The following is a 14,676-nucleotide window of genomic DNA, read 5'->3' on the forward strand; positions in this document are numbered from 1 at the left end:
CTGAACAGGGGAAAGGGTATTTGCAAGGGGTGATAGGGCGGCGTTTTCCTTGAAATCCACAAGGCTGTGGCGGAGCCTGCATAATTGATTACAGAACATTCATTCGGCTGCGTACTGTGTCGGGAACAATATATGCATTTTACGTGTACGAAAGTGCCTGTTTACATTTATCTCAGCGTAATTTCTTCACTTTTGCTAAGTGATGTGTGAGGGCTTGGGAGGGAGTGTCTGCAGCAGTTAGGCGGCTGCTAGTTACGAGCGCGTATGGGTCTGTTCAAACGTGTGCTCCACCGTGATCACTCCTTGCGCTTTTCTTTGCGTCTTCTTGGTTATGAAGAAAAGGTGCTTCTCCAGGTAAATACTTGCAAATTATTAACTATATGGTGCGTGACGCACTTCCTATTATTGCTAAAAACGTTTTACTGCTGTGTTCATATCTGGGAATGACCATTCGAATAAGCCGTAAGAGGACAACAACCCATTGGACTTGTTTGTATAACGCCGCTTTAAGTGCAGCAAGCGGTTGTAGTTCGTAAAACCGGCAACACCCGCAAAATCAAAATACGTGTCTTGGTGCCCAGTTCTGCGTGCACAGTTTATTGTGTAAGCCATGCTCGCGCCTTTAAAACAAATACTACTATTAAAGACATGCCGTCGGAGGTGCCTTTTGACCTCTATTGATGGAGCACCGTACTCAAAGCAACCTGATTGATTCATTGTAGGGTTGAACGCGCCTACGCTACACAGGTGATGAGGCGCACTGTAATGGAGGGCTCCGGGTTACTTTTGACCACCTGAGGATCTTTAACGTGCGCCGAAATCTCGAACACACGGGTGTTTTTGCTTTTCGCCTCCATCAGAAAAGCGGCCGCCGCGGCCGCGAACCGAACTGGCGTCCTTGTGCTCAGCAGCACAATCGAAGCGGCCTGTATACAACAGATAAAAACGTTCTGTATACAGTAAAGCTATAATAGCTGGCATAACAGGATTTTCCCCGTCCGTGAACCAAATTCTTCACCTGTGTGGGCCCTTTTCTTCCTATTCGATTGACGCTATAAACCCTCGCGTGAACGGGAACATGAAAAATCTCCCAAAGAACTGCGTGCCTATCAAAAAAAATTAGAGCCAATCCACACTGTGAATGTGGTTGGAAAGCAAAGCTGTAAACGACACCCACAACGATTACTCATGCGACGTCACTTAAATTCACTCACGTCGCTCTACATATTGTGAAACCAGAGGGAAGTGGAATGCACTTAACCACACCCTCTATTACTGTAAGAGATATTCTTGGTAAGGTTAAATTATTGCACGATGCATGAACGGTGGTTGATTGAGTTGTTTGGTGGAACACATGAGTAAAAACTCATTTTTTAAGAAATTATAGCTCAAACCCGGTGTTAGACGATCTCACTTCTCAGTCTCTGCCTTCGCGGACAGAGGCGATCAGATCGGCTGCAGAAATGGGGGAGGAGCAAGAGAGGAGGGAGAGCATCAGTAAATACTTAAATTCAGATTTCTGAACGGCACAGAGTGCTGCCCAGGGGAGTGGTTCCTTCTTCACTGTAGCGCATATTCAGTCCGCGCCGACTGTGCTCTGCCCAGCAGCTGAAACTGGGTAGGCAGAGAGGGGCTGGACAGCAGCATCTCACATTGCTCTTGTTCGGTGGTTGACGGAAAGAGAGGAGGGTGCTCAGGGCTAAAGTCGCACACCCCGATTAGGTGGCAGAGTGTTCCTACTTCTGAGAAAAATTTACATTCAGCGACGTAGCGATTGGGGTTCATTAAGTGAATGCGCGTCGGGTGTGGGAAGGAGCCTCGATTGTACGAGCCGTAGGGTAGTTTGTTTTTCTATGGAGAGGTCAGGGTAAGGTGAAGGTAGGGTCTGTCTCAGAAGGCGATAATGCTGGGTTGTGTCCCTGAACGAGAGAAGCGGGTGACTGTCCTCGTGCAGCTCCATAGGATGGGGGGGAGGAGGTAAAAGTGCAGGCTGGGTGGTCGTATTCGTTGCCTCCTATGGAAGCGTTTGCGGGTGTCCAGATGAGCTGAATGGAACCATTTCGTGAGTGGTTTTAGCACGCGCAGTGCAGGTCGGGATACCAAAACCGACTGGTTATTCTGCTAGACTCGTTGGGAATCGGTGACTACCTTACGAAACCCTGTTAGAGTGAGAGCCAAGGCGATGGCTGCCTTTTCTGCTGCCGTCATTTCTTCGGTCTCTAGTGCAGCATCCGCAAGAAGGTTGGTTCTGGAGGTAGCCTCAATGATGGCGTACTGCTAGCCTGGATGTTGGGAGGTGTATGTGTAGATAACGACATGATGCCCACCGAGCCTGGTGTTGAGCCTTTGAGCCCGTGCTTGTCGGCGACCCTCGTCGTGTGAGCGGTTTATATTTCAAAGAAAAGGGAGCATATTTAGTTCTTGTCGCCAAACGTCCAGGAGTATATCAAGCGGATTGGCATTCTGTGCTGCCCAGCTAATCTGGTGAAGGATGCGGCGACCCGCCGCAGTTCTGCTCATTCGGTGCTTCTATACACAAAGATGGCCCTCTAACCGCTTTTCCACCGTCTTGTAGAGCCCCGTGCGAAGCAGCCTTTCGGTAGGCGCACTCATGGGAAGACCAGTGGCTTGCTCAACCGCCTTTCTAGTCATTATATAAAGCATCTTAAGTCCTCCTTGCCGTAAAGAAGGCAGGGGGCTGACGTAAGTGATTCGCAAGAGGACAAAGGCTTGAAGTAATCGAAAGGTATCAGATTCCTTGCGGCCTCGCTTCTTGGTGTTAACTTGCCTGATCATGTGTATGATTTTATTGATAGTGTGAGGCCCTGCAATGATCTGTCACTCTTGGTGTTGGTCTGAAGATGTAGGCGCAAAATCTTGATGCTGGGGCTTGGAGTGATGGCCTGGCCATCAAGGGGTATTTCAATGTGTTCCTTGAGGTGTCGTTTGACGTGAGGGCGGACGACAAGAAGCTGATAATTTTTACGTGTTTACTGGAAGCCACAGGTTTTAGCACACTAGCGTACTAGAAGTGGGGTGCCATGGGTTGGTGTGAGCTTCTTTTAATCGCTATCACGTGGCATTCAGCGAGAATGCAGGGGTTGAACCCGTAGATGTGCTTGCTGAGTACACCCCTTTTCTTCCCTATCTTCGCATGGGCTCGTAGCTAAATCGGAAAGATAACGGGCTTTTGCTTTGTTACCCGGTTAGTTCCAGGTTCGATTCCTGGCGGTGCCGTGAATTCTTTTATTTGTTCTCGTGAGTTTTCTGGTGACACCAACGGTCGCGAAAGAACCCTTGGGGGGTAGAGGTAGAAAGCTTTGCTTTAAAAGCAACAAAGAGAACATAGAGGGCAATGTGATCCACGGGAAAGTGCATGAAAGGCGATTCCAGTGTTGGACAGCTGTAACACACTCCGATAGTCGTCGGTGCTGCAGTGTGAGCATCTGGAAGTCAGCTAAGGAATCGCTACTCCGGCTCCTGTAGAAACAGTTTCATCTATACTGGTTCACCTCAGTCAACCACTGCACACAGGGCGTGTAGCAATTTTTGGAAACAATCTCTGAAGTTGTACATTCCGTTTTCTAAACCAGGCAAGCTATTGTTCATCTAGTTGGGTTGAAAGACTTTGGGATGCGGTAATAAAGTGATTTACATCAAACCCATAAAAAACATAAACCTTTGGCATCCAAAATGAAAATCGCACCAGCTGTGAAATATTCGACGCCGCACAAACGAAAGTCGTACAGTGATGTTGCATCTGTACATAATTCCATGCACAACCCAGTAACGTATCCAGAGGCATATTATTACACGCTTCACATGTATTGGGAGGGGCTTCTGGAGGCTTCAACGTTGACTTTTAAAAACGAGACCAGAAACGGCTCAGTAAGTTAGAGCTATATTAACTTTGTCTGAAGTGCCACACCAATAAAAGTCACTAAACTAGTCAACAGCGGTGGTCATCTACAGATGCAACTTTGTCCAGAAATCTGTTTCTGGCTGTAATGAGCCAGACAGTGTATATCACATAATTTGTTAAGCTGTCGTCCCTATTCTTAGCAAATGATAGTTAAATACACACACTCGCACCTCCAGCTTCGCTGGATGCGAGAGTATATGTACGTGTTCCAGCTTTGCTGGTTGTCCAACTTCGAGGAGTGGAAAGCACCACGCATATCAGTATGGGGGTTTGACTTTTGTTTTTCAGGGCAAAGAAGGTGTCGACAAGGTACTGAAGATACTAAGGGACGAATTTAAGCGTACCATCCAACTTCTCGGTAAGTAGTATGAAGTAGTATGCTGCCTCCCCATTCTTGGCGAACAATGAAATTCAGCGCTCTCCTACGTTGACAGAAAATGAACACTTGCACTTATTCGTACGTGCTCAAAGCTAAGCGATTTTGTTTAGATGAGAAAAGAAAGCCATGAATGGCCCACTGTACGAGAAACCGGCGCTCTCGAGTCGGCATTGGCGTATAGGGGAGAGAAACGGCACCTGGAGGAGTTTTCCAAAGCACGGGACGTTCCCGCGTTGCATAGATAACTTGAACTTACTTCACTGCGGCTTCCATGTCGAAGCAGCACCTCCAAGGTGCAAGGCTATAAGCATAGTATTTCAATGCCTTTCTGGTCATGAAACTTCGCCATCACGCTATGGCAGAACTTCGTACGCTGCCGCGCAGCGGTGCTGGTGTTGATCGGATGGCAGCCGGGGGCGTGGTCAGAGCGCGTTTGGCAGGGAACGGACCACGGAGTAAGATGATAAAACAGACGCTCGCCGCCTTATCAGCAGTGCGCTTTCGCTGTACGTGTCGTGGGCCGCTCAAATGAACTGATCATTTTGTGAGTGGCGAAAAAATTTAGTGCGAACGGGCATGCTGCTACTGCGTTCCTGTCTGCCGGTCTGGCTACAAAGCGGCAGCGGCCGCCCGATGCCCTCCGATCTTCGGTGGCGCCACTCGCGGTAGCCTTTGTCCCCGTACGAAATTTGACCGGGCGTTTTATGACCAGAGAAGCATTGAAGGACTCTGCTATTAGTTATCTGCTGCTGATAAATCGAGCGCTGCAATGAAAGCTAAAATCAGAACACCAAAAGGGGCGGTGGTGACATCGTGAACCAGCCACTTGTAGCACGAGCTTCGTGACAGAATAAAAACAAAAGTTTTGGAGTGCACTGCTAAGCAGCGAAAAACCATGTGGGAAGGGAGAGCTACAGCTTTAATTGCAAGTTCGGTGTTCGGAGGCTCACGCACCCCTCTGACCTTGAACATCAGAACAACAGCCAATAAATAAAGTTTTAGCTGACCGTTCTTGGCGGTTCGCTAGAAGCCTGACGGCCAACCGGAGCATCAGCAGCTGAAAGGTTCATAGCTAGGCGATAACCGTATCTCCCTCGACGGGGAATCATTAGAGTCACTGGTCGTGTCGTGGTCAAGTGTAAACCAAAGCGTCATCTTAAAGTGAGGATAAGAATTGATATTTTGGTCACTGACATAAAGTGAAATATCGTGTTCAGTGTCTTATTTCCTCTTTTTATTATAGTGTAATCGCAGACACGGTATACTGTCGTAAATAATTTAAAAGAAGCCGTTCAACGTTGGGATAGCCAAGACAAGGCGGTCTTTCTCGGCGCTGCGTAGAAGTAGGCGCGCGCTTCGGGCGACGTTTTTCGCTTCCGTTCTAAGGCTCGTTGAGGTGTGTGGCACCTTTGCCTATCCGCTTCGTCGCTGGTGATTTAACTGAAGAAACGAAGTTTGCCGTAGCGCGCTTGTCGTGCGGGGGGCAGCCATGCTGGAACTCCGCGCGGTAGCGTAAGCTGCCGCGGCGGTCAGCTAAGAGGACCCGGCTGCGTATTCCCAAACCATATCCCGTAGGGGCCCAGGCCGACCACACCCCCTAAGCAGGGCCGCAGCCAATGAGGTTAAAAAATTGTAATTTTTGAACCTCCTTGGACGCAGCACCGTGACGACTCTACCTATATGTGCGCGACTTCATGCGAGGTGGATTTTTTCTTTTTTCCCCCTCCCCTAGTTTCGGCTGCTTTGCGGGTGGCCGATGGTTTCGCTCCGCGGGCAACTTGTGTTGTACTATTTACATTTTTATTCCTGCAATTTCTTGCTTATACATTTGTATACTTTTTTGCGTGTGTGTGGCTTACAGTTGAGGCACGAGCTGTGACACAATGCTGTCGAATCACAAGGCCAGACACCACAGAAATATATATATATATATGTGGTAGCTAAAAATGCGTCGCAGGAAACAGACACAAACTGCTCATCTATACCCATCAGTGGACCTCTAAAAGTGACAATTTTTTGCCGCTATTTGGACTCAGAGATCACTATCGTAAAAATAGTGCGCCAAGGAGATGACTTTTTAGTTTTATCTCTGCTGCGACTACTGTGACTTCAACCTCACGGGCAACTACTCATTAGTCCTAGCGAAAAGAATATACGTATCTGAGTGAGTGTAACACTGCATTAAATGAGAGGCCATGGGGCCCTGGGGGAGCAAGGATGAGGAGAAAAGGGGAAGGTCACTACTTGCACAATGAACACAGTTGCAGTCTTGGGGTCCCAATCGCAAAATGAACACATTAAAGTCAGTCAGTGGCAGCAAAACGCACAGTTCACACTTAAATGTACAGTTCACACTGTGGACAATGCGGTTCACACTGAAAACAGTGCACGCTGCAGACAGTTCACATTGTATACCGAACGGGAAAGTCGGCCAGGCTGCTACACCAATTTGTAGAGTCTGTTTTCAAGGGCGTACTCGGTAATTGCTTCTAGTGCGGTGGGATCGTCACGGACCCGACTAACATGTTCCTGTTCAGTCGCAGGGGCGGGACCTAGAGTTAAAATCTGGTGGCGATTACGGTCCAATAATGGACAGAGCCAAATTAAGTGGTAACGATTTGGTGTGCCTTCCCGATTACAGTGGGGGGGGGGGGCATCAGCGCCATTCGGATCCTGCTGGAGCTGTCTATTTATAAATAACGTATCTTATGCAGCAAACTCTCTGTGTGCATGAAGCACAAATTGTTAAAAATAACTAATCGACATTGGCAACAGCGTGAGTGGTAGCACGCATGATTACTGATATCAAACGCGGCCTGGTGGCTTCAGTGAAGAGACTGTGGTCAATAGCCCTGTACCGAAGACATATATCAAACTCCTCGAGTACTTCAGTTGCTGTACAATCCAACTATTACTCAGCCCTTGGTTGGTATATATTTTCGATATTGTTTCCCTAAATTGTTATGACCAGCAGCGTAAATTACGCAGAATTTATGACCGAGTGTAAAACGTGTATGTTTGAGCTGGTGTCTTTCTTATCAATGTATCACCCTTCCAAGAACGATTCACACCTTCCATTGCTGTTAACAAAATGTCAATGTTTTCCTTAGTTGTTCCTGATAAAGAATAATGCAATGAAGTTAATGTTAACGAAATTCAATGTAATAGTGCTTATGAAAGTGCCAAAATGTAGCAGCTCATGCAGCTGTAATATTTCGCAAGAGTAGGACAGTTTGTAACTGTAGTCATGGGTAATTGGCTGCCTTTCTTGTAATCCTTACCTGCAGCACCGAAGCGTGTTTTGAGCTGTGTATATAGTGAAAGAGCACCCAACTCAATTGTATACCCTTCCGTGTGCTGTAGAATGAGCTTTCAATGAGGGTGTTTGCTTTCCGGACCGTGTATAATTGCCACATGCGCGTGAAAGCGTCCATCCGCGCGCGCGCACTTCGAGCACCGAGTCGAGCGCTTATTTAGGAACACGATCGGAGGTCAGCGTCAACTTGCAGGTGCGCAAGAAGAGCGCGGAGAGATCAGTGGCTCAGGTACAAAAGGTTAGCTTCTACCACATGTTCGTCAGCTTCCCCAGCACTGCAGGCCAGCTCCGCCCACGGAGCGAAACCATCGGCCGCCTGCCAAGCAGTCGAAACGAGGGGAGGGGGAAAAACAAAAAAAATCCACCTCGCATGAAGTCGCGCACATATAGGTAGAGACGTCACGGTGCTGCGTCCAAGGAGGTTAAAAAATTGCCATTTTTTTAATCTCTTTGGCTGCGCCCCTGTGTAGGGGGTGTGGTCGGCCTGGGCCCCTACGGGATATGGTTTGGGAATACGCGACCCGGATAGGGGAGCGGGGCCCCGCTCCGGTATCGCCGCTAGAGCCCTAGCGCGACACGCGTGCGCAATGCCGCTCCCGCTTGCTCTAGGAGCGGAGTGGACCGTCAGAAACGGTCAGCTAAAACTGTAATTACTCGCAGTGCAAAACCGGGAGGAGCACTGAGTGGCGTTCAGTGCACCAATGCTTTCGAATTCTCAACTCATAATAAGTGTTTGAGTTATCTCGGCTTTTTAAAGCAGTGCTGTATGCGCCTGACCCTATTGGTTCACGCCCCGTGTGGAACGGAAACTCAGACTTGTGTTCAGCTTGCGCAAAAATTTATAAATGATTGTTAAAAATATTTCGGGCCTCCAAATATTGATGTCTTATGTCTCCCCTGAAGAAGTGTCTACCCAGCAATGCGCTTTTCGTTTAGATGTGGGGCCGACCTCAAGGAGATTGGTGTAAGCTTTGTCTTTGTAAGCTGCCTTTCACCCATTGAGGGTTGCGCAGTGAAACGTGACCATCAACGGCGAGAGTATGGTTAAAGGGTTACCTTATGCTCCCCTCCACCATCGCCGCCGCATCCCCAATTTGTGTATGCACCGTACTTGCGCGGCATCTATCTCCATACCTGTCATTTTTATGGGTACGTTAACATAGGGGGGGGGGGGGGGGGGGGGAGAGGGAGAGAGACGCGAAAGCAGTGTACTCGCACTCAATGTTGGCATAGCCGTTCTGCTGGGGGGAATTACACTTCGGACGTCTCACGGCCCGATGCGTCCTAACTGCTGTCCACCGTGGTCGAGCTGTTTGGGCTTGTGTGTTGCGCAGGCAGTAAGATTTCTACAACGCAGGAGGTAAACTGGCAGCCTCTGTTTGTCCCCTAGATTTAAACTGTAGTCCTTCCAAGTTTCCTTCAGCTAATTAGCTAGGAAGTATTCTCAATCGCAAAAGCATACAAACATGTTTTGTTTTGTGCTTTTCTTGGTTTGCGTCCAGTCTCACTGGTCATCCTTCTTCACAGCGTGGTGGGGCACTGATTTTGGAATAACATTTGTAAACACTGACTTCGGTTCTTGAGTGGCTGAAAACTTTTGTTGGCCATAGCATCACGGGTCAGATAATGCACCTCCACTTGAACAACTTAGATGTGAAGGGAAGACTTCGTAATTACCTTTCAAGAATATAAAACCCGTTCTTTCTATTGTGAACTTAATTAGAAGCAAAAGCGTGAGAAAAGCCCAAAGGACAACACGGTCACATCAAATTCTTTTGTGTTTTTAAATACGGGCACAGAACTGAATAACGTTATCAAAATAGCAATCCACGTTGTATCGCTTCGTAAGCCCACTAAATCTTTTGCTGGGCGCCGCAACCTCTCTAAGATATCTTGTTTTCTTGTTTTAGGTGGCTTTATTACTTAATGAGCCAAGGTCTTTCCAGCCCTACTTTGGTTACGTTTATCCCAACAACAACTAAAAAATTCATTGTGATTACAATTATCCACCATGAAAAATGTATGTGAAGCTGTTCTTATTTTGCGATATAGAAGGCCGTAGAGTTTTGCAGTATAGTTTGATTGATTGTAGGGCTTAACGCACCGACGCAACGCAGGCGATGAGGCGCGCCGTGTGTAGGGCTCCGGATTGATTTTGACCATGTGGGGATCTTTAACGTACGCCGAAACCTCGTACACACGGGGGTTTTTACTCTTCGCCGCCATCAGACAAACAGCCGCCACAGCCGTGAATCGAACCCCCGTCCTCGTGCTCAGCCGCACAACGCCTTAGCCACTGAACCACCGCGGTGGGTTTTGCAGTGTAGTTAACAGAACACTAAAAGTAACGTGGCTGGCGAAGACACATGTGTTCCGTGGTACATATGAAACTGAGTGGGCATAGGTGAGGCCATAAACTTTGCCTACACTTAAATAAACGGTACTGCTTGCTATATGTCTTTCGCAGGCTACGTACTCTTTCTGTGAGGCAGCGACAGCACTGCCAGCTCGGCGTGGCATCACCTCTGGCGGGATGCGCTCTCGCGTGGAATGATTCATGTTTGTATCCGCTAATGTGAAAGCAAGAGAACAAACAATTTCAATTTAAATTTATTCAGCCGCTATGTGTCCGCCGATCGATGGCTGAAATTTGCTGAAAACATGCCATCAATTGCGCACGCAGTAAAAGGTGCACACACTTCGCCACTCCTTGGCGTGGTCTGTGACCGACTCATACGGAGAGAGAGAGAGAACTTTATTACGAACAAATGGGGGAGAAATTATTAGCTTAGTTCACTCCAGGATCTGTCAGCCCTTAAATGCAAGAAGCGCCAACTAATAGAGAAACATTTACACGCTGTCACAGAACGCACCCAACCCCCAACCTTTTGGGACTATGCAAACTGGGCAGCAATAAAACCTTATCTGCATCTGCCTGGAGAAACGTGTAAAAAATCCGCACCATTTCACTGTGTGAAAGCGGATGACCAGAGAAGTGAGGAACACAAGTGAAATAACATGCCCTGTGGAGTGCGGTACGTCGCCAGCCGAAGGGTCACACATTGAGTATTCCAAGTTATGTATGTAGCTTATATAGTTTTGTTTCTACGTAGACTTGGCACGAGCGCTTTTGACAGGGGAAACAGTGGTGTCAAACGGGGCCAGGAAGCACCGCTGTGAAGCATGCACCGTCGGCGCGCAAGTGGTGGGTGGAGAGAGTACACCGCAGCTATCTTTCGCTTCATCGACGCTGCGTGGTTTTCTGGTTTACGCCTTGGATCAACTCACGCATTCCCCTTCTGGAAGCTAGTCTATAACGGCTCCGCTGTAAGAACGATACGGTGTAGCGCACAGGGACTGGAATCGACCATAAATAATGCCTAAACCAGCTCGTCTTGACGATATCCAAGTTGAAACTAAAAATCAAAGTCCCTTTTTTAAATAAAAATTGGCTGAACACGAAGCTTTGTCCCATATAAACTCAATCAAAGTCAAAGCCAAAAGCCAATAACCACGCAACAAACCCTATAAATGCTGAGCGACCACAAAAATGTTTTGGCTCTGTTGCGCGATTTGATTCGGGTCACTCAGGATTTCTTGGGTTCGTGACGTGGTCGATGGCTTCGGGCTTTGACTGTGATTCAGTTTATATGGGAAAAAGCTTAGCGTTCAACTATCTTTCTTTATGAAGGGGGCTTTGATTTTTAGTGAGGCCGTAAAGAAATGCTGAGTAGACACGAATCGTGTTCTCCAAATGGTTTCAGTTTTCGCCATCAACGAGTTGTCTTTCCTGCAGCTAATTTACGGCGATCATGGATTAATTAGTGAGCCGTAGAAAGTTTGCTTTTCCATCCGTGTCCGAATGCCGGAGTCGGATAGACGTGTGCTTCATAACGCGAGGGACCCAGGTTCAATTTCCAACCCGGAAAGCGGTTTTTTTTTTCTCGTGACGCCCTAAAAAAACGTTGAGTGGACATGAATCATATTCTCCAGGTGATTTGAGTTTTTACCGTCTTTATTGAGCTGGCTTTCTGCGTTGAGTTTACGGCGCTCATAGACTAATCAGTGAGGCGTAGGAAGCTTCGATTTAATAAAAATTAGGTATTAACCTTCGGTCAAAGCACTTCACTCTCTGATAATATGGTAGGAAACATTATGGTAACGTACACGCAAATTATGCCTGTACGTGTGAGAGCCTGTGTGGTAGGGGTGCATGCGCGCACATGCACGGGCGTACCGGACAAGCAATACAATCCGCTTTTTGGGGAATTTCTCACCAGAGGATGTTAGCAATCTGTCCCTATGTGCTTCGTAGAAACTCCCAACTTCAGCCCTATGCCTACAACCATCTGACAACATTGGTTGCCTCGAGCTTGCTGAGTAGGCAGCAGCACTATCGAAATAAATTCAGTTGTTTACTTCGTCATAAGGGTGCGGTATCGCTCTACCTGGCGTCTTTCAAATTTTCGTTAAACTGTGCCTTGTAGCATTGATGGCCAGCAGCCCGAAAAACCACGCCGCCCACGCGCGTTTCCTATGTATGGCTCATGTGTATGGGTCAGTCAGCCTTTTCTATAGGCCGCCATTCAGCATTCCGCGCGCCTGGTCTCTCTAAATAACCGCGAAGCCCAGCAAGTAGGTTTCCCGTCGACTGAAACTTTACTTCTACGTCTATCAGCACCCTTCAATCCGGGCCACACGCTTTGACGCCGTAGTCTTCGGGCTGCGGCCATTTCCGCTATGCATGTCACGTACCCCCTTCAATATCAGGTAAAGAACACACAGCAGAGGGACCGATTGTAAATACCTCCGACACGTGGCACCTACATTTAAAGGGAGTTTGTGCACTTTAAGTACTTTCCAGGACATTTCTCCAGTCGCCACGCACGCCAAATACCGGTGACTTCAAATAGCCATCATTTATGACTTCGTAAGGTGCACCTTTGTCATGAATTCATTCATGAACGACCATTGCAATCTTCGTTTCCTTTGCAAAGCGTATTAACCATAATTTTTTGCAATCTCCGTTTCTAGCACACCCTCTTCCTGCAAAATTTTCTAGGCTGCAGTGTCATTAAGTCATAAGATAATCATAAGTGAGCCCTTCGGAGTGTTCCAAAGGGTAACTTAGGAAATCGCTCGCTTACTCGTCAACATCTTGTACAGTATAGCCGGTGTTGTATTTGGATTTCTCACGGAATGCCTGCTATAAAATAAATTTCAAACCCTTTTTCTAATGACAGCCATGCCCAGGTAGTAGATGTGCACGCTTTTCTGCAGGTTGTCCGGACTCTGGGCGGCTCAACCCAAGCTTTGTGGCCCGGCAAGACCACTATTCCGAAATTATGCAAGACCGGTTTTTTCCACAAGCCGGCCTCCTCCCGCTGGTACCACCATATGACGTTCAGACGTAGCATGTTTGATACGAATAAAGAACACGACTCGTGCAGTTGTTGGCAGTTGTTTTGGCCTCTGTTACTACGGCGGGGTGATGTTAAAGGGACTCACCGGATCACATTCCTGTGCGACTTACAATTCATGACCCACGGTCTTACAACGCATCGTGGGCCGATACGAAAGGTTTCAAAAATTCAGAGAAATGTTTTTAACGGTCAAATTTGCTTCTTTTACGAATATACCACTCCTTTATTAAGATGAAAAATGAAGAAGACACACAGTATGGTTTATCCAGCTTTCACAAGATGGCGCTAGCTGTCTCGTAAGCAAGAAAGTTATTTTTTATTTCACCACTGAAGTGACATATCTCTCAAATAAGCAAACTATGTCCTTGTGAACATTGATATGTATTTGCAAACCTGTTTGCAGGGGTGCATAATTGTTCTTAAGTCCGTGGGTCATGAACTCCCGTACTGTTGAGTCCCCCTTAAGAGGTCGTAGGTTGAACCGTCTGAGGAAGTCGGCTCGTCCGCGGTTTTTTCACTGCATTACCATCAAGCCTACAAAAAATTCTTAGACGTCCACATGGTATGCCTTTTCGGATAAATTGAATCAGTCATGACAGCAATTTCATTGCCCAAACACCTACTGGCAGTCATACTACTTGGGTTCGCAATAAGTATAACTTTGTTGTTCGTAATGGCTATAACTTGTTGGTTGGGGCCGAAACCTACGACAGTCAACGTACCCAGTTACGAAAACTATTTATAAAGTCAATTTATGTTCTGAATCTAGAAGAACAAAGCAGATTAACGACAACCAAAAGCACGAAGTTGCCCTCGTATAGGGTAAGTTAAAGGAACTTTAGGCACTAAGACAAGCCTGGGTAGTGCTCCGGTGTGAATTTTTTTTGTGTGGTCTAGTGACGTGATAACAAGGACCACGTGCAGTAATGATGTGCATAAGTGCGGATGAAATCTTAATTGCTGCGAAGCATTCATCCTGTCTGAAGTTATAATTATAGATCCGTACCTTCTAAAAACATGAAGTCCCCTTCACTTTAGAAGCAGTGGCTGCAATCGTTGTTCAGTGATCCAACCTGTACTGCTGACGTCACAAAGGTAATGGTGTATTATCATCCATCCGAAGAGTACCGCCAGTGGTCATGCAGTAGTGAACTGGGTAAGTAAGTGTAGTTGTCAATACAAGTGCCTAACATGCCTGCACGGGGAGTTGGAATAGGGGCGTGCACACGCAGCCAGGCTTAACACGCTCACCGATTATATGGTCGTTGTACTGCAGATTTCAACGTAGGCGTATCACTGCCCGATGCGACCTGACTGCTGTCTTACGTGGTAGAGCGGTTTTGATTGGCGTGATACACTTACCGTTAGACTCGCGCGACGCAGGATGGAAGCGGGCAACCCCGTGTAGTCCGCTAGAATAAAACTCTAGTCTTTCCAAGGTTGAACACCCAGCTAATTCAGCACGTTTTTGTCCTTTCGCGTCTTGTGTTTTTTCTTCTCGTTTTTTCTGCCAATGATCTTCATTTATACGGCTATAAGGAATAAATGTCTTTACTTATCTAATTGCGCATTTCTGTGCCGATACGAGGCTTCACGGAGCTGCTGCATTTTACGATTCTTTTTCGAATTTATGCTG

General features: G+C 47.2%; 1 protein-coding gene across 1 annotated transcript in view; it reads left to right on the forward strand.

Moving 5' to 3' along the window:
• LOC144146984 (2-Hydroxyacid oxidase 1-like) overlaps window positions 1-13,066 on the forward strand; it is a 430,316-nt gene extending 417,250 nt beyond the window's left edge. Inside the window, exons 9-10 of the mRNA XM_077678980.1 lie at window positions 4,211-4,280; window positions 12,898-13,066. Coding sequence (XP_077535106.1) covers window positions 4,211-4,280; window positions 12,898-13,031 — 204 coding nt within the window. The 3' untranslated portion in view covers window positions 13,032-13,066. The remainder of the gene's footprint in view (window positions 1-4,210; window positions 4,281-12,897) is intronic.
• The last annotated feature ends 1,610 nt before the right edge of the window (window positions 13,067-14,676 follow it).

The sequence above is a fragment of the Haemaphysalis longicornis genome, unplaced genomic scaffold (assembly GCF_048455015.1).
Source record: "Haemaphysalis longicornis isolate Haplotype H1 unplaced genomic scaffold, Haemaphysalis longicornis Haplotype H1 scaffold_7, whole genome shotgun sequence".
Lineage (NCBI taxonomy): Eukaryota > Metazoa > Arthropoda > Arachnida > Ixodida > Ixodidae > Haemaphysalis > Haemaphysalis longicornis.